The 27,853-nt window shown below is 38.4% G+C and overlaps 1 protein-coding gene across 3 annotated transcripts in view; it reads left to right on the forward strand.

Moving 5' to 3' along the window:
* LOC121407455 (inverted formin-2-like) overlaps positions 1-9,935 on the forward strand; it is a 54,008-nt gene extending 44,073 nt beyond the window's left edge. For all 3 annotated transcript variants that reach the window (XM_041598543.1, XM_041598535.1, XM_041598551.1), the window contains 11 exons: positions 133-1,003; positions 1,429-1,577; positions 2,208-2,375; positions 2,726-2,811; positions 3,162-3,262; positions 3,859-3,929; positions 4,603-4,781; positions 5,322-5,442; positions 5,834-5,998; positions 6,337-6,519; positions 6,889-9,935. In XM_041598543.1, coding sequence (XP_041454477.1) covers positions 133-1,003; positions 1,429-1,577; positions 2,208-2,375; positions 2,726-2,811; positions 3,162-3,262; positions 3,859-3,929; positions 4,603-4,781; positions 5,322-5,442; positions 5,834-5,998; positions 6,337-6,519; positions 6,889-9,201 — 4,407 coding nt within the window. In that variant the 3' untranslated portion in view covers positions 9,202-9,935. The remainder of the gene's footprint in view (positions 1-132; positions 1,004-1,428; positions 1,578-2,207; positions 2,376-2,725; positions 2,812-3,161; positions 3,263-3,858; positions 3,930-4,602; positions 4,782-5,321; positions 5,443-5,833; positions 5,999-6,336; positions 6,520-6,888) is intronic.
* Positions 9,936-27,853: the final 17,918 nt, after the last annotated feature.

Below are 27,853 nucleotides of genomic sequence, written 5' to 3' on the forward strand. Positions count from 1 at the left end.
CCCAGGATGAATAAATATTTGATTAAGTTAATCACAATATTTCTTTTGAAAAATGACATAGCTCATTTCCATGTAATGTTTCAGCATTAATTAACTATCTATGATTATTGATCTGTCGTTTTATTTTGTTAGGTTGGTAACACTCCGCAGGCAGCATCGCTTCTGTCCATTCTCCATGCCTTACTCCAATTGGATCCTGATGACCAGGTTTCTGATGAGCTTTGGGACCTCACTGATCAGTTAGTCAATCAAGCAACAGCCCTGGACAATGCTGAACATATACATAATCTCTTGACAAAAGGAATCACAGACATTATTCTTCTCTTGAGAAAAGGGATAGATCCAATTACAGAGAAACCAGCAGTGCCCAGTCCAACAGGTGCTAAAGTGGACAAAGAGATCCAGACCGATGCTGTCAAATTTGTTGATCCAAGGACTAGTGCAGAAGATGTGATTGTGGCAAGAACTGAAGCCATCGTTTCAAGTGCTGCTCCTCCACCACCTGCACCACCCCCACCTCCTCCAGGGGTTGGTGCTCCCCCACCTCCACCACCACCGCCGCCACCATGTCCTGGAGCAGGTGGCATGATACCACCACCTCCTCCTCTTCCAGGTGGTCCCGGTATCCCCCCTCCACCACCACCCCCACCACCTCCAGGCATGGGTGGGGCTGTACCTCCTCCACCACCTTTTACAGGAGGTGTACCCCCACCTCCTCCATTACCTGGTGGTGCCCCGCCCCCTCCTCCTCCACCCTTTCCGGGTGGTGGTGTCCCTCCCCCTCCACCATTCCCAGGTGGCGGGCCTCCGCCTCCCCCTCCCATTGGAGGAATGGGTGTCCCTCGCCCCCCTGGACCACCAGGCATGTCTTTGTTCAGTGCTGTGGGTGTTGCTAATGCTGCCTCAGGACCTCCAAAGCCAAAGAAGAAGATGAGAACTGTGAACTGGTCTAAGATACCACCAAACAAGATCATGTCACAACCAAATATGAATGTTGGACCAAGTAAGTTATGATCATCATCATAAAAGCTTATTTTGAATTATGTGATGATCAATGAATTAATATTAGATGTAATAAGATGTAATAAATAGTGATACAGTGATTAGAATACAAAGCTGTTAAGCACTCCCTTCTTTTGATTTTGGACACCAGTTTGTCCATGAAATAGTCTATGGAATTTAGGTATTTATGGAATCATATTGACAGATATATAGTCCATATGATAGTAACCATGATAATAATGGATATTTGCACAGCACACTTTTTTGTGTGGCATTCCAATATTTTTCAGACTGGGCCAAGTTTCCTAAACAGAACTCAAAACTTAAAAGGTATACAAATTTCATAAGAGGAAGAATGAATATTTTATTTTATTGATGTTGGTTTACCACAAATTTAAGAGCTACTCTCTGATGGTTGTCTCGTAGGTAAGAACATTTGGCGTCAGATCAGTGAGCATGGATCCTCCAAGATTACACCAGAGTTTCAGAGTATAGAAGAACTCTTCTGTCAACAGGAGAAGAAGGCTAAAGATGAAGCTGACAGTGCAAAGAAGAAAAAGAAAGCATCTGCCGAGGTAAATCACTTTCTCTACCTATAAAATGTTGACAGAATTTTTTTATCCAATACCTGAAAAAATAAAATGTAGCAAGAGGTTTCTCCAATAGACTTACGCAGCAGTGACTCTTTCTGGCTTGAATGTGGTGCATTGGACTTTGGAGTACCAGTATGTGATTTCTAACGATTCAACTCTTACCCAAAGTTGCCTTCAGTAACTGTTTAAACACTGTACTGTTCAGATAATATTCAGGGAACGTACTTGTATTCTATGGGTTCATCTCCTGGAATTTCATGTTAAAGGTATTGAATCATAGTGAAAGTACATATGTGACTTGATACAAAGTGGGCTATAATTCCAATCATTTGAACTCATTAACAAATGAGGCACAAGTTCTTTTGTTCCTGCCATGCTGTAAACATGTAACCTTGATTATTTTCAGGTATCACAATAATGCTCTATGTTCATGTACCATTTTACATTAGCCCAAAGGACTTTCAGTCCCAATTTTTTGCTTTATAGTGAAAGTTGAGAATTGGTAATGAAAATCTGCTTGCAGGAAAGACACTGCTCTGAGTTATAAAAGAAAGCTTCAAGTATACAATGATAAAGTGTATTTTAAACTTAATTTGTGTCATGTTTCCTTAGATCAACCTGTTAGATGGCAAGAGAAGCCTGAATGTGAACATCTTCTTGAAGCAGTTCCGGATGCCTAATGAAACAATCATCCAACTCATCAAAGATGGCAACGTTGAAGGGTTCGGAGGAGTGGAGAGGCTCAGAGGGCTTATGAAACTCCTTCCAGAAAAAGATGAGGTATGAATACATTTTCAAAAAAAATATTGCTACATTTCCTTTGCAATCAAAATTTTACAATCAAGAATTGTAATCACACAAAATTAGGTATTATATTCATAGTAATGTCAAGTTTCCTTGTTATATGCTGGCAAAGAAAAAAAATATTACACTTTACATGCATTTCTCATTCCTCTAGATTACACTCTATGTTTGTGAGTACTTAAGAATTATATGATTCTGAGTCATTGCAGATAATATTGGATAGTTTCCAATAAATTACATATTTTCAATTACAAATACAATTAGGATGGCACAAAGGACCTTTTTCATTGCATCTTATATTTTTTATTCTCTTTTTTTCCAATTAGTTGCAAATGCTGAAGGCCTTCGATGGTGACAAAACAAAGCTAGGAGCAGCTGAGAAGTTCTACCTTCAGTTATCAGAGTTACCAAAGTGAGTAAACAAATTTCTTCATACTACAAAATTATGCTGTTATTTCAGATCTGATAAGATCATTATGGATTTTCAATTTTATTTTGGTTTTGAATACAATAAGGAATTCATCTAGTATTGTTTCATAATGTAAATGATATTGATCTTATTCCTGTTTAATTTGAATTTATTAGAGAAAATTGATTAAGTTTACATATAATTCCTATAAATCTTAAATTGTCTTCTTAATATAGAGCCCCCCAATAATTATCATGTCATGAAGCTTACTTTTTCTATGATTATATTGTTGTAATCTGAAGATTGAAGTGTGATAAATGTATTCCTAATTAGTTTAATGATATTTCTTTCAGTTATGCACTCCGTATTGAGGGTATGATGATGAAGGAAGAACATGCAGCAGCCATTGGTCATTTGAAACCAGCCATTAACATTACTGCGCAAGCTTCAAAAGGTATGAAACTAGATGAGATTTTATTTATTGTTCTTCATGATTGCATAAAGAATATGTTTGTTGTAACTGAGCAAGTTGAATAGTTCATGCCTTTTGTATATTTATAATGACAGAAGCTTTTCCCAAAATGTTAGTTCAGCAGCTGGGGGGGGGGGGTGCTGCTTATTGCAACAAATACCTCTGCTTCCTTCTTCACTTTCTGAAAAGCCTTTTAAAGCAAGTAACATTTACTAGAAATCACCGCTTATGGCACTACAAATTGGAAATGGAAAATGTTAAAAGCAATTTCTTGTGGACTTTTGTTTTCATTATCTCTGAATTTGAAAAATTCATTGATTTTTACAGTATTACAATTCCTCTCTCTTGACTTTTTGCTGCTTTTGGGTCTCTAAACGTATTAATCAGATAAGCTGTCCAATGCTGGAAAAATCTGTTTTCCATTCTTTGCTGATGCATCAACAGGTTAAATTTCATCAGCATTGTTAGGTGGCAATTTATTAAAGATAAATACTAGTGTCTTTTCCCTCTCAAGAAATGTAAAAACGTATTCATATATCAACAAATTTTAATTTTGATCTGTGTTTCTCCTTGTGTAGATATTCTTGAGAGTGAAAAGCTGGAAGAATTCTTAGCTCTCATACTTGTCACAGGAAATTTCATAAATGCGGTGAGTATATTGATTTCATTTTAATAAACATATTTAAACTTTGAAATTTAGGAGAAAAGGGTTTATTTCGGTTAGTCAAATTGAAATACATATATGTACTATGAAGGCACATGAAACAGTCAAAGGAATTGCCAATGAAGTGATTGGGCATGAGATTTTAAAATTGATGATCTGATCATTTTTAGAAGCTCTTTACCATCAAGTGCAGAAAAAACATGACTTTCAAGACATCATACTGAAGTGGTACAGACAACCAAGCCATGCAACCTTCTTTACCATTTCATATTACTTATATATATATGTTTCTTCTCCCGTTTGACATCTTTTCCACAAGTTAGAAAATGCTATAGCCTTCAAGATGACATCTTTATCTTTCATTTTGGAGTACCTGTTTTATTCATTCTTGATATCTTTTCCACAGGGTAGATACGCCGGAAATGCTATCCTTCAAGATATCTTATTTCTGAAGCTCTAAGACATCAAAGCCAAAATGTGTCTTGCAAATAGCCATTATTTCAATCTCATGTTTCTTTCCCCAAATGGTGAATATACAGGAAATACCATGATCTTAAAGATATCTTCCTTAATGAAGCTCCAAGTTGCCATAGCCAAGATGAACATTATTTCTCTTGTTGACTGCAATCATTTTACATCTTGCCTTCTTTCCTAACAGGGCGGATATGCAGGAAATGCAATGGCCTTCAAGATATCGTCTCTACTCAAGCTCCAGGATACCCGGGCCAACAAGCCAAGGATGACCCTGATGCATTACTTGGTGGAGATGGCTGAGGAAAAGAATCCTGATCTCCTTACCTTCCCAAGTGAGATGAAGAACCTGTCTCAAGCTTGCAAGTAAGTGTGCACTATCTTGCTTATCTTGTGTGAGCATCGAGTACCAAGTAGCCTTACCATGTTTAGATTTCAGCCAGGTCATATTTCATATTTATGCAAGATTATAAGATAAGTTCCCTTTTTTTCTCTCTCTCTTCATAATTTGAAATTCATAGATCGTATATTTCAAGTTTAAGTTATTAGCAACAATGAACTAACATAGAATTGCTTGTATCTCCATTATTTTGTTTATGATGAGACGTAAGGATTAGTGATGAAAGATACTTATGTGATATTTGCAAGAATGAGGTGGCTGTGACTTTTGGAAAAGGTGCCATCTTGTGAAAACAGGTTTATCCTGATTATGCTTCTTGAACGGAAGAAGAATGGGGATGAAATTATGGTGGTGATAGCAGTGATGATGCTAAAGAAGGGATGATGATGTTGCTGGTGTTGATGAGGAGGAGGATGGGGTTGATGATGATGATGATGATGATGATGATGATGGTGATGATGATGATGATGATCTAATCACCCATTTTTATCCTGCTCTATTTTCAGGCTATCAGTAGATCACTTGACCTCAGAAGTTAAACTGCTTGGGAAGAACCTTAGTAAGATAGAGAAACAAGTTAATACAGCTTCAGATGACATTAAAGAACAACTTGTTAAATTTCTAAAAGTAGGTATATCTCAACTTACCAACTTATCAAGTTAAGCTTGCATTTTTAAAGTTGATTTTAATAGTTTTCTCGTCACTGATTGAAGTGAAATGAAAATATACCTGTTGATATAAAGGTCTTAGCCAGGATTCCTGACGGGAGTTGTTCAGACTTTATTTGTGAACATAACAGTTGTAAGTGAACTGAGTTAGTAAGGGTGCAAAGTGAATTTAAAGGAGCATTTGCTTTTTTATAATTAAAACGGAATGATATTTTGCATGCTTTTGGGTGGGAGTATGGGCAATTAACTGTGAAATAGAAATAAAGAAGAGTTTTCAGTTTTCCATGATCCTTGTGTATATGGTCATTTTTGGCATCAATATTCATTTACTTTATGTTGATTCTTTACAGACTGCCCAGGAAGAAGTTAAAGAACTTGAGGAAGGTCTAGCAAAGATTGAGATTCTCTCACAAGAACTAGCCACATACTTCTGTGAAGATCAGAAGACCTTTAAACTTCAAGAATTCTTGCAAATCTTTGAAACCTTTGCCAATCGCATCAAGCAGTGCCAGGATGTAAGTAAAATACAACTTAATCTGTTTTCATGACCACATCTGTCATGAAAGACAGTATTTTCTTTTCCAAATTAATATAGTTACACAAAGGAGCACATTGCTAAATAACATGTCCAAAAGGACCGATTACTTATATTAAAAAATTATTTTCTCAAGATGCAGGAAAGGGATGCCATGTATGTTGGTCATACTCTGGAACACCTATCAATTCATCATTGGAAATTCATACTACGTAGATAAATCATGCAACAACTCTCTTCTAGCTTCATCCCATTTCTTCTAAACACTGTTTGGAGAAGGTGTAAATTTCACACACAGTTTCATTTTTTTTGGTGCAGGATAATGAAAAGAGGAGGATATCAGAGAAGAAAGCTGAACAGAGGAAGAAGCAAAGGGAAGAGATGGAGAAGAAGAAAAAGGCAAGGGAGGCTGCAGGAGGAGTACCTAGTGTTGGTCTGAAGGCACCAGAGGAAGAGGAAGATGGATGCCTTATAGATAATCTACTGAAGGATATCAGAAAGGTGAGACTTTTAGTCATTACGAGTGGTTTGGGTTTTCCTTCCGTAAGACATCAATTTACATTTATCATTCTTCGCCTAGTTCAAAAGGTACCAGTAAGGATGCAAGATACATTGTAGACTGCTGAGTGGTGTGGACCAAATGTTACATTGGTGGAATATCCCTCAGGGAATGGAGAATGTGCGTTCATTGTGTGTAGCCAGCGAGAATCTGTAACAAGGAAATAAATATATAACTCTGAAAGTATTGCACATATAGAAACAGTAAAGATTTTTTAAATTCTGAATGAGAGACTGCAGGCAAATATAAATTTAATGGTTCCTAAAAGATGTTGAGCGCAATGTATTTCTAATCCTATTTTGTTGTTTCAGGGCTTTGTTTTGAAGAAGACCAGGATGTCAGATGAACCTATCCCTTCCCAGAGCCCTATTAAGGGAAAGAGGAGATCTTTACGCCTGAGGTCAACTGCTTCAAGTATATCAAGCCTCAGCAGGAAAGGCAGCAGGAAAAAGAAACAGGATGATGAACTCAGTACTAGCGATAGCCTCAGGTTGCCTAGCGTAGCATCAATCAAAGAGGAAGGTGGCAGGAAGGTTGAAGGGTCTCAGGGCATTGAGGTATCTGATAGTAAAGAGAGTGGTTCAGGATCGGTTGAAGGGGCTCCTGAAGCAGGGAAGATCACAACTGAGAATAAGATCAATGGTAACATTGGGATTGATCTTACAGAAACAAAAACAAAGGGTAACAGTGAAAAGTTTAAGAATGTTGAGACACTTTCAAATGGTAAAGGAAGTAGTGAAAGTGAAGCGAAAGAAGATTCATCAGACTTTCGTGGCCCTGATATGCAGGGTTTTACAGGCAGCTACTTGAATGGGGAAGTGGCAGGAGAGGTAGATCGACCACCTCTTGTAGAAGCCATGGTGATTGATGAGAAACAGAACACTAAACCTGTTGCTATGAGTGCAGGTTCAGTGATGGCAGCCATTAACAGTGGTAAAGATACTGTAAGCGATGGGATGGCATCGACCACAAGCGATGTCACTTCGTTGTCGATGGATGAAAGCTGCACATCGACTCCTGCTGTATCACGGCAGGAGGATGAAGCAGGGAATGGAACAAGTGGTGTTAAATCAGATGATGTATTGGAAGAAATTGATGCCCTTTGTTTGCAAGTTGATGCAGATATTAAAGAGATGAAGAGGAGATCGTTTATCGATGAATCGACAACTGAAAATAATGTGGTTACAGAGAATGACAGTGATGTGCCGGATATAAACGAGAATGGAAATCTGGGTGTATCCCTCAATGGCCATCATGGAAAGGAAAGCAGTGATACAATGTCTTCACCGTTGTTGAGTGTTGGTATTCCTTCCACACCTCAGGACGACATTACCTCCTCCAAGGAGAAGAGAAGCTCTACTGGATCATGGATCTCAGACATCAGAAATTCTATTCGAGGCAAGAAGAATTCAGCCTCCTCCCTCCAACCAGAGGAGATATTACAAGAGCCGAGGATGAGTGAGAACATTGGTAGCGATGGAGAAGTCAACTCTGTGAACTCTTCCCCATCTAAGGATTCTATGAGCAAGAACAGCAAGGGGAGGGAAGGCGATGATGAATGTGAGACGACAACCGATTTAGACCTGATGATTGAAGATCTCGAGGAGTTCATCAGTGTTAGTTATCATGATGACGATGAAGATTCAAACTCAAACAACAATAATAACACACCACGATCAAGCATTGATATTGATGTTCCCAAGGATATGGCCCTGGAGGTGGACACCAGAGATTGCATCCAACAGGAGGAGGATGACGTATTTACTCCTGAAGAAAGCCCAGAAAGTCAAAACGCTGAAAGTGATAGTAAAAACCAAGTGCCTACACCCACTAATTCAGACAATGAAAAGTCAACAGTGTATTGCCTCACTGGGAACAAAGCTGATGAAGTTGAACAAAGTGATCTTCCAACTCAGGTAAATGAAAATAGTCCTGCATGTGATGTTAACCTTCAACAAGAAAATCCCAAAATTTATAAAGGACCAAAACATGAATCTGTTATTCCCTCCACCAAAGAACTTAATGAACCAAAGTCAACTTTGTTACCTGAACAATCCATGGAGAAACATCCAGAAAAAACCCCATCGCTGAAGACGGTATCGAATCAGGAAGTTAAAGTTGATGTTTCGTCTTCCCCACCTTCTTCACCTCGAGTCAGCATCTACGTAAACGAAGGGGACCCACATTTATCGGATGCCCCCCACGACAGGGGAGACTTAAGTTTAGCTATTCCAAAGACTGGTAAGCGCTCCCGTGGTGCCAGACTCTATGCTTCCGTCTTTAAGAGACATCAATCTAAGCACAGGAAAGAGTATCAAACAGGAAGCAGTCCTTCATCGGTGATGGGGTCTCATTCTTCCATTATAGGCTTATCACCTCCAGACATCATTACAGAAGCCAGCATGGACAGTGCTCATAAGAAAAAGAAAGGTGGGTTCTTTGGTTCGTTGCTTTCAAGGGGTAAGAAAAGCAAGAAATACAGCCCCGACCAGAGAGCTATAGAATCCAGCGGAACCTTTGAACATGATGAAGATGATGGGATTGTGAAGGAGAAAAAGAAAGGAAGGTTTTCCCATTTCAGACCGAGCAGACACAAAAACAAGGCCAAGACACAAACCTTATAGCTATAATCAAGTTTTTAATGTATATTTCATATTACAGCAAAGTCAAGGGTGTCACATTTCTTCATTATTATTGATATGGTCAACAAATTTCAAGAGAGAGAATACAGCAGATGGAATAAAACTAAATGTTGATTGTACACTTATACATTTTATTGTTGGTTAAATGATCTCTTTGGTTAAAATTACCCTTACAGTGAATTCTTACTTTTAGTACAAGTTTTTTTTTTTTTACAAAACTACGTCTGAAAGCAATTATCACATCAACTGTATGATCTACTACATCGCACATATTTAGAATGTGGGTTGAAGATCGAAGAAGCTTTCATCTCACAAGTATCAGCACCAGGTGACAAGAGTAGTGAATAATGTTTTTCTTATGACTTTTAAAATATTTCTGAAAATTTTCATCAAAAATTCAGTTAAAATCATTTATCGAAACCATAAAAAATGTGGAATGAATACATGTATGTATGTCTTATGGTGTGTTTTTTAAAAACATCAATTAATCTTTACAATTTCTCTATAAAAGTATTAAAAAAAAAGTTTCTCTGAGAGAACATGCAAAATTAACTCAAAGAGAATCTGTAAGTAGGAAATCTTAATTCTCAAGTTTTTAAGAGTTGGAATAATTATCTTTCACAGAATATTCTTTATAACTCAGGAGTATGTTTATTCGTAAAAGGTCACATTTCACTTGCTAGTACCCAACATTTATTTTATTGTGCCGTGATAAAGAAAAATCACAAAATATTTTGACTGTACAAGACAACATATGTAGGTGCAGTGCTCATGAAGATCATGAACTTTTCTTCTTTGGTGATTGATGGAGCAAACTAAATATCACATGAGTACTTTTTGACCAGTCATTTTGCAGAATTGTTACTCTGTGGGATGTGATATGCTTATATACAAGATGATATACAAAATTATTTTAATCTGTGTTTCATACAACTATTCAATTTATTCAATATTTGAAATTCATTAATAACTTTGCTCAAACAGACATCTTGATTTATTGATGAATGTGTGGAAATCAATATATTTTTGTATAAAAAGATAAAATATGATATAATCTTATTTTTAACCTACTTGTTTTTATGTTGGGTAAGTAAAAAAAGTCACTGAAAGTCATTGAATTGCTAGAATATGCTAATTGATTTTAAGTGGATGTGGGCAGTAGATTTATATAATTTGCTATTGATATTACTCTTAAAAAAGGGTTTGTTTTAGAATTTTGCATGCTCTTGGCTTATATATATTTGTTGCTAATTTGAAATATTATTTGAAATTTTATATTAAATTATGCATATTATACGATTCCTGGTATTAATAATTTTTCTTCATGTAATGTATGTCATGGAAGTAATATGTATATGATTTGCTTGTCAAGTTGACTGACAAAGTGTATATAATTCAGTAATGCTTTCTTTCTCTTCCAATTCCCATCTTTCATATGAGTTATGAGTTTATAATAAATTTGAAAGTTCCTCACCTCAAACCTTTCATTTATTCTTGATGATGTAATCTGCATCAATTTTTGAGAATTTACATATGGATATGAAGCACAAAATTAATCTATTGATTTTATTGCAGTATGTTCTGTGACAGTGTAATTGGGTTGTAAAGTAAAACCTCCTTACTCTATTTATGGATAAAGATTGTTTTGATGTGGAAAAGATTGTTTTCTTTCAGAATGATTAACTCTTGATATTTACTGAAATAATAGAAAAATTAATTGAAATATCAATTACTAGTATATGGACATTTATAGATATATATTTTTTGGATCTTTTCAACATCTTTTTACAATCTGAATTCATTTACTGAAAATAAGTAGGAAATTGAATCTTTAAACTACTAGAATACTATTACATAAGATCAAATGAAATATTAATCTTAGATTAAAACGGATGTAATTTTAAATCTTATCATCTTGCATGATTCAATTTTTAATTTTGGTTTTACACAAATCATGCATTTTATTGGTTTACTGACCTTTGCATCCATGTTTTCTACCCATAATGAAATATCTTTGATTTACCAAAAGTATGCATTGTGTTATATTGTATTGATTGATTTGCAAATAAAAAAAGTGAAAATGTTTGTTATGCTTAAATATTTCTCTCATTGTTTTTTGCTTAATCATTTTTATCATGAAATTTTCATTCATTTATATTGCAAAAGGACACAATACCGTTTTAAAGTAATGGTCCAGGCTAGAGATATTTATAGATTGATAAATAAATAAAATTCACGGAGCAAAATGCTGAAAATTTGATCAAATTCGGATTACAAATAACGAAGTTATTGAATTTAAAAATGTGCTTTAATCTGGTGAAACAGTTCTAGGCATGTCGTACTGAATATTCATTAGGTAGGCTGATGTCATATTCCCACTTGTTCTTTTGTAATTTAATATACGAAATCAGGTTTATTAAAAAAATTTCTACCAAGATCTAAGAAAATTCGGATTGACAACTGATTAAGTGCATTAGTTCTACCACAACTTATTTCATCATAATAGTGACACATCAATTACACATGTATGAACAAAAATAAATCAATTATGATTTCATGTAATTACATAAGAAAAAGGAAAATGGGAATATGACATCATCAGCCCGCCTAACGAATATTCATGATGATGTGCATATAACTGTTTTCACAAAATACTGATAAACTTTTAAATTCAAGAACTTGTTATTTGTTACCGATTTTGATGATATTTTCAGCATTTTTGCTCTGTGAATTTTACTGTATTTATTTAGATATAAATATTTTCAGCCCGGACCATCCCTTTATGTCATTCTGCCACTTGCTCTAAATGCATAATTTTATCTTATCATGTATAAATGTATATTTATTTTTTATTATTGCATCAATTCCATTATGTTCCATTGCCATGATTACCATGCGCTTGTTAATTCTGTTTGTTTGGTTGTAGATATTTCAGTCGCATTATATTGGATATAATTGACAATTACAGTACTGGTGCTGGAATACTGTTACCTAATTGAGGTGTTTTGGGAGTCTGGATAGCTATGAAAAGTGAAATGAAACAAAGCAATAACATTAATAAGAATTAAAAAGAACTTACAAAACAGCAGCAGGTCTATTGCAATTTGTTTGTATCTCGATATGTTTCGTAATAGAAATTATGTGGGCTATCCCCACATTAAATGGCATTTCTACCGAGACCAACGCAAAATGAATTTGTAGAGAAAAAGCAGGAAGGAATGATGGAATAATGTAGAAAAGGAAAATGAGAGAATGGGCGAATTGATTGAGATGTAATAAAGAGCATTAAGACGGAATGATGGTTACAGAAAAAGAGAGCCAATCCTGAGAGAGGGGAAAATGGAGAGCGGAGAAAGAGAAAATGGGTTTAAGTTTTAGACAGGGAGTAAGATTCTGTTTGGATTATAAATTCATATTCATGAATACAAAGCTATAATATAAGCCTGGAGCTATTACAGAGATCTATGATATAAGGGAGCTATAGATTTCACGATCTCTCGAGACCAACGTAGCGTCAAAATTTGTGTCCCACAAGTTGTCATCTGACATCGCAACATTCCTCGATTTATGATTGGCTGAAATGCACTGTTACTATGGTAACTGTCGGATAAAAAGCTTAAATGCCCACACTCCCCACCCCTTTCTGATGCGTGATCTCTCCTCTAACCTGCATTATTCTTATTCAGAATAAAATGACACTACGCAACTTTACAGAGCACTAAAAGCAAGTTAGCGCCATCATGCGCCGAGAATTTGGGCGAAAACGGGCTACCAGCATGGGGACGTTTCATGATAGGTCTTGTCGGGACGTTTTTATCTGACAGTTGCCATAGAAATGGTGCTTCTCAGCCAATCAGAATCAAGAAAGGTTGTCGGATCTGACAACTTGTCAGATGATAACGTTGGTGAAACGCTCCTCTGATCTGAAGATTCCACGTGATGGAGAAGAAAATGATGTAATATCTCATCAATGAACTCTCATACTCCTCATCATTCGTTTTAAATACCAAGTTGCGCCTGACGTCATCCAAAATAATTTTCTTGCCATTTATGAAATATTCTCAATGTATAATTGATTTGACCAACGAATGTAAAATAGTTTGTATTGCCGAACGTACATTGAGAATGTACTTTAAAGAAAAGAAAGTTCTTTAAAACAGAGAAGGGTAAAATATTTTTTAAAGATAGACAAAGAGACAGACAGGAAGAAGGAGAGAGAGGGAGAGAGAGATGGCAATTTTTCGGAGAAATAAGTTATTCAAGTTTAACACAGATTATAGGTATTGCAAATCTTTTATTGCCTCACCAATTAAACCACAATCATTACAAAATACAAAAAAAAAGCAAAAACAAATATATACAAAATCAAATTATTACTCACAATCATTCTGATTTCACCATCGCGTAAGGAATAGGTCAGAGGGACATCATTCTTTTTGCGGCATTTGGCAGGCATGAAATAAACAACATCAAACACTGGTGTACTGGTGACGGTTGATCGCTGAGAGGGAGGGGATGGTCTTAAATAATTTCTCCTAAGAGGCGGAGTATTGCCATGTGGCAATGCACCCCACGTCAGTGAAGATAACTGATATTCTCGTTTGCCCAAAGAAAACTCTACTGCAACAACAAGATAACCTGAATAAATAGAATAAGTATAGCACTGAAAATTCCATCAAAATCGAATTGAAAAAAAATGAGGGGAAAAAACAAGAAATAACAACCCTTCAAAAAAAAAAAAAAACAGTGACAGTCGGAATGCAAAGCGAATGGTGAACTGATGATGTTGCAAAATTTTTCATTTCTATTTCATTTTTTTTTTCATCATTTTGTTGTTGATGTAGTGATGTAAATCATACATGTCAGCGGCTCTATCATTCACATAATCACTAATTTTATCACTGTTTTGCGAAAGTGAAGAAAAAGTAATATTCAAAACTTTCTCATGTATGTCTGAGTTTGATGAAATATTCCGTGCCATGCTCATATGACTTTTCTCTATTTATTGAAGCAACTTGCTGTTTAATAAGTCTTTTAAGAAGTAGGCAGATGTTCATTTCAATTTTTCTTTTTTCTCTCCACTGATTTAACCTTGACATGAAGTTTTGACCTTGACGCGCTCTTTTTAAAGGCACCAAGAGCCTTTCGTTTTGTTCTAAGCCTTGGCAGACTTGACACTCTCCTTATTTTTAGTCTTGAGCTCCTTCGCTTCACTATTTTCAGTGATGTCGGTGACCGATCTGCGACAACGAACTCTCCTTGACTATCATCGTCCGAGTGATCATCTTCCTCATGACCAGAATGCCTAGCATCTTGCGACAATTTTGATCCACCTTCTTCCTCGTGTAACTTGGCGATATCTGTTTCCTGATGATCTTTTGGTTCCTTCTTATCGGTTGAGTCATTTGAGGCATCGACTTTGCTGTTATTTTTGCCCGTTTGCTGAGTCTGAGATGATCTGTCATTCATTTTCTCCGACTTGATAGATTGTTGTTGAGAGAAACAATTCCTAGGATTATTCCTGCCGGATTTGTTGTGATGCTTTTGTGCCTTTCGTCTTCGTTTCATCCCTCTGCCCTTTCGATTTGCTGCTATACACGTGAAGGAGGTGAAAGAAGTTGAATCGGAAGTCAGTGATGTGTCACTTGAGGATTGTGTAACATCGCGACTTGAATCACTGAAAATTATGTTTCGATCCTGTGGGGTGTCTTCCTTCCTTTTCTTCCTGCTTTTTCTAAGATGCCTTTCCACATTATTTTGCATCTTTTTCTCCTCAATAGAAATATCTTCGTCCACAACTCCATCTGACACATCTGAAACGTCACCTTCTGTATAATTCTCAAGTATTGCCGCACCACCTTTGGACACTTCGGGGCTAACCGTCATAATACATTGAGGTGTTTCTTCATATGTTTTCTCTTTAAGCATTTGGCAAATATCTGGTGTTTGTCTGTTATCGAGTCCTCTTGAGTGTTGCTCAGTCTCGTCTGCAGTCAGATACTCTCCCGAAGAGCTAGATGTAGTAGGGATGACTTTAGACTGTTCTTGATTATTTGCCGAATCGCCATCTTTTCGATCCTCTACAGATTCATCGCATTTGGCACGAAGCTCTACAATTGGAGTGGTCCTTGGGTCATCTTTGGACTGGGTCTGTCCAATTTCGTTTTCAACAGATGATGACGATGAAGAGGAGTTGACGGCAAGCGCGATAATTGGTTTAATCTCTTCTTGCCACCTGCTGATTTCACTTGACCTAAGTGTATCTTCCTTCTCCGTCTTTGATGTTCCCATCTGAACAACATGGTCATCTCTACTACCAGCATCTTGCGCCAGCATGTGTCGAGACATCTGGAGACATCCACTTTGAATTTCCTTTTCTTCAACATTCTCACCTGACTTGAAATTATTTTCATCATCATCCATCAAGTCTGTCTTCTCTTCTGTAGTCCAGCAAGTTTCTGATACTGTATTCCGGTTGGCGATTTCTTCCTTCGTTGCAGAGGTATTCGATGGTGACGGTTGTGTTTCATGAAGGATTTCTAGAAGTTTACAAATGGCTTCTTTCTCTTCTTCCTCTCTACTCATGGGATGTGTCTGAGCCCCTTTCCCACTTACAGGTCTTTTTGAACTTTCAAGACGGTCACTGAAGTTTTCATTAGTATTCAATGTTTTAGTGTGGCTGTTGTCCTTTGAATTGTGACATCGAAGTAGCGCCCCGGAAACAATTGTTTCATGCTCTTCTGACTGGGATCCTGTCTTGGATTGATTATAGCAAAATAGGCGTCTTTTGGCATGTGGCAAATCTGGAGCTTTCTGTAACTCTCGAGTAACATTAGGGATGACTGGGGAAATACTAGAGATATCTGTCACAACCGGTGCAATCGAACGCGATTCCAAGCAGTCTTTGATATGTCTCGTTTCGTTCTCGATTCCCAACGAGTCACCTACATCAAGATTGTCTGAGAGGATGACCGATGCTCTATCTACTTCAACTTTGTACACCTGTCCAGTATGTGCGTTAGGAATTGAGGGTTCAATGGGTTCGCCCTGTGAATCCCTGTCAAGATCCCTGAAGAAATCATCGGCTGCATCAGCGCCTATAAATGACGAAACACGCTGCCATGGTGGGAACAGGCTACATTGAAGGTTCCAAAGTTGTTCATCAACAATTCGATCAAGATCACCGAAGAGATTCTGTTCTTGAGAAGTGCAGTCTTCTGCTTGACTTACCGTAGTCTCAGTTTTCTGAATTGGTAATGTGTTCATCAAATGTTCATCTTCTCTTGGCATGTTTTTAGGGAGAGTTATATCAGAGCAAACTGTTTGATGCGATTGTTCCTTTTGTATTCCAGCTCTGATATGTGGCTCCGTTTTCACCATAAATGCGCATGACGATGACCTGCTATCCTTGTATGTTGTCAGCTTTTCACTCAGAGGACTGGGTTGGTCTTGAGGTATTGGGTTAATGACCACGGAAGCATTTGCCATCGTGCCTGTTTCAGTTTGGACTTTATCAGGAGTTAAGCAACTGCTGCCTTTTTCGTCTCGAGAAGCATCTAATTTTGGATTTGACCCTCCTGCCAAATTATTTTCACATACCTCCTCTCGACAGAGTGGTATGTTCTCTGTGCTATCCCCAAACTGTGAGCACTTCTTTCCTGAATGCTTACTGGGCGTCTGGACTTTCGAGATATTTGAGCCTGAATCATCATCATCATCCTTCATTCCTGCCATTCGCTGAGCATTCGCCACGCGACGCATTACCCCTGCATCTATTGCAGCTCTTCTCGCCCTCTTCCGCTGATCGCAATCTGTAAGGAAGTCTACAATCCATTCAGGAGTCACTCGCCAATTTGTTTTCATTGCCATCCAGTTGTCAATGTCGTGAGGTCTCCCAGATAAGAGACAATGGGCAAACACGGGATCAAAGCTCGATTCTGGGTCGTTCAAGAAATCACTTGAGCTTTTCGTTATCTTTTTGAATGTGCTGTTGTTGCTTGCCATAGGGAACTCAGGAGATATAGCAGCCATGTTGGTACTTTTATACAGTTCCCTTAGGACATCCTGTTCACTCTCTAACTTTTTTTCAGTGACAGGTTGATCTGTACCTGTCGTTTGCAGTTTTGGGATGACATTAATTTGCCTTTCAATATCGGCTTTGCAACTCTTTGATTTGGGTGGTTTGATGGAGACAACTTCTTTCTTGGTCTTCTTAGGGTTGCTAGAAGACGGCTGTTTCACTACTGTTGGATTCAGTCTATTCAGGGCTCGATGAACGAAGCTGAAATTAAAATCAATACATACACCTAAGTTTATTATCCCATTCCTCAATTTCCTTGAAATGCAATGTAATTTCATAAAACACAAAATAACAAATAAATTCCATACCGTACATCCTATAGTTTTTAAGTTTATCATAACATTGTGACCCAAAGTCTTGATGTGCAACCTCCTTTACAAGTTGTAACATGTGACCCCATTTGACCTATTCGTTTAGAGGCACTATCTTGTAGACGAATGGTTCTAGGATTTAGAATTAAATATGGATTAATATGCATAGCATTTCTTACCTTTTGTCGGTAGGTTTTATATCGCTGATCTTCTGCAGAACAGGTGATTGGCATTTTACTGCTTCGGCATCGTTACTGGAACTAGTCAGGGTCGTGCCTTGACGCTGACCTCCCAAGGCCACAAGCATCATAGTCCCTGGTGCGTTGGTAGAAGAGCGGACAAGACCATATAACTGCCCCTTGGAGGATGGAGCCGACGCCGTCTTCACTGGATTGATGATCAGCATAGTCTTTGGAGGACATTTAGACCTTTGCTCTTGTACAGGTTTGCCGTCGTTAATGGCCGTTGATACTCTTATCTCAGCGTTGTCAGATGCAATCACGTTCTCATTCCTCTTCTTTACTTCTTTGCTGAGATTCCCTAAACCTGATTTTTCCCCGTGGATTTCGCAAGGTACCTTAAGAACCTCCGTTGAATTTTCAAACGCTTTCTCGCTTGATCCACTTATACCTGCTATTTCATAAGATTGCTTCGACTGAGTCACAGATGAAATATCAATACTCTTTTGTAATTTACACGAAACATCCTGTACTTCTGTTTTAATTGTAGCTAGGCATCGGCCACCCTCTGAATGATAGAGACGTGGATCTTGCGGTATATGTGTAGAAATATCTCTGCCAAGGACAGACGGAGAAACCTTTCCCTGTGTATTTGATGACCTAGGTGAAAACTCTGTACAAACATTAGGACTCTTCTTGCTTGTTGATGCCTCAGAAGTTCCTTGTGCATGACAGGACTTGCTGCAACTAATTTCCATTGCTGATGAATTGTGCCTTTCCTGTGACCCGTCAGACCCATGGCTGAAAGCGCACGATTCTTTTGATAGAGGTGTAGTTGTCAGTTTCGTCTCTGTTTGTTCTAATATAGTTTTCTGGTCCCAACTTTCCGAAGTACTTCCTGTATTTTTACCAATGATCTCGTGTTTTGCCTCTTTTTGTGAGTCCCTACTTTTGCGATATTCGCATAACGACTCGTTTGATGAAAGCAGCATATCAAGGAGACCACCCTTTAGGATGTTATCTTGTGAGATGCCTGGACAACCTTCTGATTTGGATGATTGGTCTAGTACTGGCCTGCCATTTTTACTTTCAGTGCTTCCTTGATGGATCTGCTTTAGGTAGTTCGTCTTGGTCTTACTCGCAATATTTTGATTTGTAAACGTTGGTTCTTTCTTCTCATTTGAAAGACGCAAGCTACTAGGGGACAAAGTCTCTTTGTGGTTAAGCATCCATTTATCCATTCGGCTGCTGTTCTCTGCTCCTGTAGATCGAGGAGACAGTGGTTGATCCTTAAGCCTTCCTTGTGACTTACGGGGGCTCGGTTGAGGTTTATTTGATGTCTGACTCACATTACTTTTGCGGATCTCAGCCTCGAGAAGAGATCTGAGTGTTACAGTCCCTCCGATACGCCCTGGATGCCCGCTGATCACTGTAGGACTCTCCATACAGTTCACATCGGATTTTTTGGGGGAGTGTTTGCAGACACATTGTTTTACGGCACTTGCAGACTTATTGGAACATTGAAACTTGAAATGAGTTGGCCCAATCGACTCTGAGTTTGCTGTATTATGCTGCAGTCGTTCGTTGGTGATTGCAAAGAAGCGAGGTGGTGTCTTTCTTCCTTGGCAGTCCTTCCCACTGGGTGTCCGGACGATAACTCCTTGCGGAATCTTCAGAGAAGATTTCGGATCTGATGTCAGCAATGCAGATGGGGATGCTGTCCTCTGATGATCTTTGGGATTCTCCCCGGTAGTGTGATATCCATTACCCAATGTTCGTCCATGATCTGAAGACATCTCGAGAAAATATGTATTCTTCTGATGTCTTTGTTATGCAAATGCATCTTTGTTCCAATCGCCTAAGAGGAAAAAGAAGCACGCAGAAACCATTTTCAGATAATGGACTCGTTCCATGAATCTCATATACCTCCATAAACGACAAGAACACATGCAAGAAATGATAGGCTTATTGATACACAACCATATTCAGTAGGCCTAAGGCTCTTATAATTGTCTCGGTTTTGATAATAGAGTTGCCCCCATAGTTAAAACTGGGAATGGTCTTATATTGTGATTTGTATGATAATAAATGATAAACTCAGGTGAAGAACAGGAATTGTTTAAACCATTGTCATCGTCATAACCATGCATCCCTCATCACCATCATCATCACCATGCATACCAGCACCATCATCGTCGTCATCATTATAAGTTAACGCCGGTACAAGTCTAAGTATTGACCTCCCCCACCCCTGTGATGTGTGCGGACAGGTTGTGTGTCCGGACTATCGATTTTAAACAGCCACTTGAAAAGGTTAACAAGCAAAGTTTCATCAATTTTTAGTGCAAAGTCTTACACGTAATATTATCATGATTACAGAGAACAAAACTGAAAAAAAAAAACTATATGACAAAGAAAGAAGGTTTCGAATTTTGTTAAAAGGACACCCGACCCCCATAAGGCTTGCATACTCAAGGAATCATCATCATCACCACCACAACCACCACCATCTTCATCACCGCCACCATAATTATCACCGTTACCAACACCACTACTATCATCATCATTACCATCATCATCATCATCATCATCATCATCACCGCCGCCATCTTTATCATCACCGTCACCGCCACCACTGTCATTATCAGCTTGGCCCTACATAGGCCTAGACTACGTTAGATCTAACGTTATATCATCACCACTCACCAACACCATCAATACCAAAAATCCACATCTAAAACGTAATTTCGATAGTAGTTAGAACTAAATTATCTTACCTTTAACAACGTCCTTCTTTCAGGTTATCATAAGAAATATCGTCGTGAGTGAATCTAAAATGTATCCATACAAAACAGGGAATAATTAATAATCAAATTTTCCCGAAAGTTTATTATTATCAGTAGGTGTGACAAAGGCGCGGTTGCTATGGAGATCGCGTCACAGAGATGACGCAATGCACTTCAATCCGCATTCGCGCTAGGTACGATGACTAGTAACCTTGTAATAAGCCATTGTTACGTATTGTTTTGTCTATTGTTACGCAATTTCAGATGCGCTTTGTTTTATTTTGTGACATCATAATAAAATGTGTCATGGGCAATTTCTATGAGTTGAGACCGGTAAACCGTCGTTGTTAGCTGTTTACCACTTATCCATCCTCTATGACCTACCATTTCTCCCTCCTAAAACCTTAGAAAAATACCACCTTTTCTACACCTCTGTTCTTCGCTATCTATTTTCTCTCCCATCTAATCAGTTTCTCCCTCTTTACCAAAATGTATCTGTATCCATCTCTCCATCTCTCTCTTCCCCTTCTCTCTCCATCTCTCTCTCCCTCTAGCTATTTCTCTCTCTCTCTCTCTTCTCGTCTTTTCACACTCTACCCACTTTGAAAAACTCCACTATTTCCACTGCTCTCTTCTTTCTAAAACTCGTCACCACTCTAATTCTCATACCATTTGCATCGCCTTCTTCTCTCTTCAAAACTCGTCACCACTCTTTCCCCTCTCCTCTTGCATCACACTCCTCTCGTTGTAATACTCATCACCATTCACGCTTCTATTTACATTGTCTGTTCTCACACCTGAATAATCTGAATGAATAATCTCTTTTTACATCGCTCTCATTTCTTTAAAAAAATCGTCAATCTTTATCTCCTCTATTTTATGTTTCGTCACCTTCCTTCGTCTCTCTTTTTTTGCACACCGCTCTTATCTTTTAAAAATACTCATAACCACTCACTATCCTTCTATTCCCTTTACATTGCTCCCATGTTCTTTTAACTCATCATTCTTTTTTCCCCGCTATTTTAATTTGTTAGCATCCCTTATCCCTTTACTTCACTCGTCTTTGCCCCCCCCCCCCCTCTTCACGCTTTTCATATTTTTAAAATATCGTCACCCTTCTCATTCCCTTATTTTCGCATATCTCTCGTCTTAGAAAAAAATCAATTCTTCGTTTCACACCGCTCACATCTCTTTTAAATACTCGTCACTACTCTCATTCCCTTTCCTTTCACATAACGCGAAGTCTCATTATTATTCACCCTACCTTTACAATATTTTTTTTAAAAACAAAACTCGTCAACCGTTTCTCAACTCTATTTTACGTATTGTCGGTCACACTTCCTTCAATTTTTCTTTGCACATTGCTCTCATCTCTTTTCAGAACTCGTCATCACTCTAATTCCCTTCACATCTCTCTCATCTCTTTTCAAAACTCGTCACCAATCTAATTCCTTTCACATCTCTCTCATCTCTTTTCAAAACTCGTCATCACTCTAATTCCCATTCCCTTCACATTGCTCTCATCTCTTTTCAAACTCGTCACCAATCTAATTCCCTTCACATCGCTCTCATCTCTTTTCAAAACTCGTCACCAATCTAATTCCCTTCACATCTCTCTCATCTCTTTTCAAAACTCGTCACCAATCTAATTCCCTTCACATCTCTCTCATCTCTTTTCAAAACTCGTCACCAATCTAATTCCCTTCACATCTCTCTCATCTCTTTTCAAAACTCGTCATCACTCTAATTCCCATTCCCTTCACATTGCTCTCATCTCTTTTCAAAACTCGTCACCAATCTAATTCCCTTCACATCTCTCTCATCTCTTTTCAAAACTCGTCACCAATCTAATTAGACTGTGGGATGGTCGCTAAAATTGTGACTTTCCGTGGGCGGCAAATGCAACCACGGTTCTTGGACATGATAATATGTAAAATATTATGAGTGAATACATGCAACATGTTGCCATCGCTAAATTCTGCTCCTGACCTCAAAATTACAATAATGATATGCGAAATCGTACCATTGATTCGACTGGAAATTCCGCCATTCACCCCATGTGTTAAGGACTTCCGCGAACGCGCGCAAGCGTGTACAATGCATGTAACCTCGTTCGCGTTTATTCTTTATTTGTTGAAGAATCTACGATGGCGGATAAGATGTCGTCGTCTTCGTCGTGTTTTGACAGCGAAAATGACGATTTACCAATAGCAAATATATGCTACATGCACGTCTTACCCAAGGAAAGAGGGCCAGTAAATTTCTTTCAAGTAAAGAGCTAGAACAAATTTAAGCCTTTGCTGCATTCGTTGGTGTAGACTACCTGGGACTTCAGAATAAAAATAGCTATTCGTGCAGCAGAGAAGTTTGCGATTGACTTGCATGCAGCCCGGCCAGCATTTCAGCAAGATCCGAATGGATCAAAATAAATATAGATGTACCGCGTTACTTTCAAAAGAGGGGGCACACCTCGAGTCGATTTTTTAAAAATAAAATCACTTTTTCATGACAATCTAACTGTTCTTCTTTCTTTCCTTTTCCAGTTTTCACTTTTTATGTTTTTTCTTAGTTACCTTTCCCCTTTCCTCTTTTTTCCCTTTCTTTCTCCCCCTTTTCTTCTTTTCCCTTTTTTAATTTCCCGGTGAACTCCGCCAGGGGGACAGCTTGCCCCCCCCTGTTAAGCCACTGCTCCCTGGGCCGGGCTGCATGCAAGTCAATCGCAAACTTCTCTGCTGCATGCACGAATAGCTATTTTTATTCCGAAGTCCCATGTAGTCTACACCAGCGAATGCAGCAAAGGCTAAATTTTATTCTAGCTCTTTACTTGAAAGGAATTTACTGGCCCTCTTTCCTTTGATAAAGGCGCTGTCACACCTTGGCGTTTTAGACAGCGTATGCCCGACGTATGAGGAATTTGGCGAATACGCTGGCGTACGTCGAATACGTTACGGGTAAGTTTTGCATACGTTAAGAGTACGCTAAAACACGCTGGTATACGTCGTCATACGGCGAGGTCGTCGAAAAATTTTGTGCAAGCACAAAATTTTTCGACGTATGCCAGCGTATGGCTCATACGTCCCGCATACGCAGGCCAATAGTTGTAGGCAAGTTACGCGATCGTTGATACACGTTGACACACGTTACTCGTAAGTTACTCATAAGTCGATGTACGTCGAGATAATGTCCAGCGTACCCTAAAACTTACTTTTAACCTATGAGTAACGTGCTTTGAACGTATGTGTAACTTAACTCCAACGTATATTGACGTATGAAGACGTGCTCCGGACGACCACAAAACTTACTGAACGTGTTTATAACTTACAGCTACCGTATAATGGCGTATTGATAACGTTTATAGGAATTGGTATATAAAGGTGGGGTTCACAGGAGTTTTCTTCGGCATGGCGGTGGTGTTGATACGGTGATGTATCGTGCGGTTATGATTTGAATAGTCGAGCGGCAGCCTTTTTATAGGCTACGACACGTGTTCGTCAGCGATACGCTGCCGCGCGCTATGCGTAAGTTAGGCTATCGTAGGGCATAAGTTGTGTACGCCAGCAATACGCTAAGCATTCGTTGGAATACGTTACTTATAAGTTAACGCAGCGTTCGATATAAGTTACTAAGACGTTATGTATACGTCCAACTCGTTATGAATACGCTAAGTATACGCCCAGAGTTGAAAAAAAAATCAAAGTTCAGCGTATGCCGACGTTTCAGAGAAATTTTGATACGTCGGGCATACGCTGTCTAAAACGCCAAGGTGTGACACCACCTTAAGACGTGCATGTAGCATATATTTGCTAGTGGCAAATCGTCATTTTCGCTGTCAAAACACGACGATGACGACGACATTTTATCCGCCATCGTAGATTCTACAACGAATAAAAAATAAACGCGAACGATGTTACATGCATTGTACACGCTTGCTCGCGTTCGCGGAAGTCCTTAACACACGGGGTGAATGGTAGAATTTCCAGTCGAGTCAATGGTACGATTTTGCATATTATTATTTTAATTTTGAGGTCAGGAGCAGAATTTAGCGATGGCAACATGTTGCATGTATTCACTCATAATATTTTACATATTATCATGTCCAAGAACCGTGGTTGCATTTGCAGCCCCACGGAAATGAAAAACTAGAGACTATTTCCTTTTCCATCCCACAGTCTAAATTTCCTTTACATTGCTCTCATCTCTTTTCAAAACTCGTCACCAATCTAATTCCCATCACATCTCTCTCATCTCTTTTCAAAACTCGTCACCAATCTAATTCCCTTCACATCTCTCTCATCTCTTTTCAAAACTCGTCACCAATCCAATTCCCTTCACATCTCTCTCATCTCTTTTCAAAACTCGTCACCAATCTAATTCCCTCCACATCTCTCTCATCTCTTTTCAAAACTCGTCACCAATCTAATTCCCTTCACATCTCTCTCATCTCTTTTCAAAACTCGTCACCAATCTAATTCCCTTCACATCTCTCTCATCTCTTTTCAAAACTCGTCACCAATCTAATTCCCTCCACATCCCTCTCATCTCTTTTCAAAACTCGTCACCAATCTAATTCCCTTCACATCTCTCTCATCTCTTTTCAAAACTCGTCACCAATCTAATTCCTTTCACATCTCTCTCATCTCTTTTCAAAACTCGTCACCAATCTAATTCCCTTCACATCTCTTTTCAAAACTCGTCACCAATCTAATTTCCATCACATCTCTCACATCTCTTTTCAAAACTCGTCATCACCCTAGTTCCTATTCCCTTCACATCGCTCTCATCTCTTTTCAAAACTCGTCATCACTCTAATTCCCATTCCCTTCACATTGCTCTCATCTCTTTTCAAAACTCGTCACCAATCTAATTCCCTTCACATCTCTCTCATCTCTTTTCAAAACTCGTCACCAATCTAATTCCCTTCACATTGCTCTCATCTCTTCTCAAAACTCGTCACCAATCTAATTTCCATCACATCTCTCTCATCTCTTTTCAAAACTCGTCATCACCCTAGTTCCTATTCCCTTCACATCGCTCTCATCTCTTTTCAAAACTCGTCATCACTCTAATTCCCATTCCCTTCACATTTCTCTCATCTCTTTTCAAAACTCGTCACCAATCTAATTCCCTTCACATTCTCTCATCTCTTTTCAAAACTCGTCACCAATCTAATTCCCATCACATCTCTCTCATCTCTTTTCAAAACTCGTCACCAATCTAATTCCCTTCACATCTCTCTCATCTCTTTTCAAAACTCGTCATCACTCTAATTCCCTTCACATTGCTCTCATCTCTTTTCAAAACTCGTCACCAATCTAATTCCCATCACATCTCTCTCATCTCTTTTCAAAACTCGTCATCACTCTAATTCCCATTCCCTTCACATTGCTCTCATCTCTTCAAAACTCGTCATCACTCTAATTCCCTTCACATCTCTCTCATCTCTTTTCAAAACTCGTCACCAATCTAATTCCCTTCACATCTCTCTCATCTCTTTTCAAAACTCGTCACCAATCTAATTCCCTTCACATCTCTCTTATCTCTTTTCAAAACTCGTCATCAATCTAATTCCCTTCACATCTCTTTTCAAAACTCGTCACCAATCTAATTCCCTTCACATCTCTCTCATCTCTTTTCAAAACTCGTCACCAATCTAATTCCCTTCACATTGCTCTCATCTCTTTTCAAAACTCGTCACCAATCTAATTCCCATCACATCTCTCTCATCTCTTTTCAAAACTCGTCATCACTCTAATTCCCATTCCCTTCACATCGCTCTCATCTCTTTTCAAAACTCGTCACCAATCTAATTCCCTTCACATCTCTCTCATCTCTTTTCAAAACTCGTCACCAATCTAATTCCCTTCACATCTCTCTCATCTCTTTTCAAAACTCGTCACCAATCTAATTCCCTTCACATCTCTCTCATCTCTTTTCAAAACTCGTCACCAATCTAATTCCCTTCACATCTCTTTTCAAAACTCGTCACCAATCTAATTCCCTTCACATCTCTCTCATCTCTTTTCAAAACTCGTCACCAATCTAATTCCCTTCACATCTCTTTTCAAAACTCGTCACCAATCTAATTCCCTTCACATCTGTTTTCAAAACTCGTCATCACTCTAATTCCCTTCACATCTCTTTTCAAAACTCGTCATCACTCTAATTCCCTTCACATCTCTCTCATCTCTTTTCAAAACTCGTCATCACTCTAATTCCCTTCACATCTCTTTTCAAAACTCGTCACCAATCTAATTCCCATCACATCTCTCTCATCTCTTCTCAAAACTCGTCACCAATATAATTCCCTTCACATCTCTCTCATCTCTTTTCAAAACTCGTCATCACTCTAATTCCCATTCCCTTCACATTGCTCTCATCTCTTTTCAAAACTCGTCATCACTCTAATTCCCTTCACATCTCTCTCATCTCTTTTCAAAACTCGTCACCAATCTAATTCCCATCACATCTCTCTCATCTCTTTTCAAAACTCGTCATCACTCTAATTCCCATTCCCTTCACATTGCTCTCATCTCTTTTCAAAACTCGTCATCACTCTAATTCCATTCACATCTCTCTCATCTCTTTTCAAAACTCGTCACCAATCTAATTCCCTTCACATCTCTCTCATCTCTTTTCAAAACTCGTCACCAATCTAATTCCCTTCACATCTCTCTCATCTCTTTTCAAAACTCGTCATCACTCTAATTCCCTTCACATCCCTCTCATCTCTTTTCAAAACTCGTCACCAATCTAATTCCCATCACATCTCTCTCATCTCTTCTCAAAACTCGTCACCAATCTAATTCCTTTCACATCTCTCTTTTCAAAACTCGTCATCACTCTAATTCCCATCACATCTCTCTCATCTCTTCTCAAAACTCGTCACCAATCTAATTCCCTTCACATCTCTCTCATCTCTTTTCAAAACTCGTCACCACTCTAATTCCCTTCACATCTCTCTCATCTCTTTTCAAAACTCGTCATCACTCTAATTCCCATCACATCTCTCTCATCTCTTTTCAAAACTCGTCATCACTCTAATTCCTTTCACATCTCTCTCATCTCTTTTCAAAACTCGTCATCACTCTAATTCCCTTCACATCTCTCTCATCTCTTTTCAAAACTCGTCATCACTCTAATTCCCTTCACATCTCTTTTCAAAACTCGTCACCAATCTAATTTCCATCACATCTCTCTCATCTCTTTTCAAAACTCGGCATCACCCTAGTTCCTATTCCCTTCACATCGCTCTCATCTCTTTTCAAAACTCGTCATCAC

This window comes from Lytechinus variegatus, chromosome 1 (genome assembly GCF_018143015.1).
Source record: "Lytechinus variegatus isolate NC3 chromosome 1, Lvar_3.0, whole genome shotgun sequence".
Lineage (NCBI taxonomy): Eukaryota > Metazoa > Echinodermata > Echinoidea > Temnopleuroida > Toxopneustidae > Lytechinus > Lytechinus variegatus.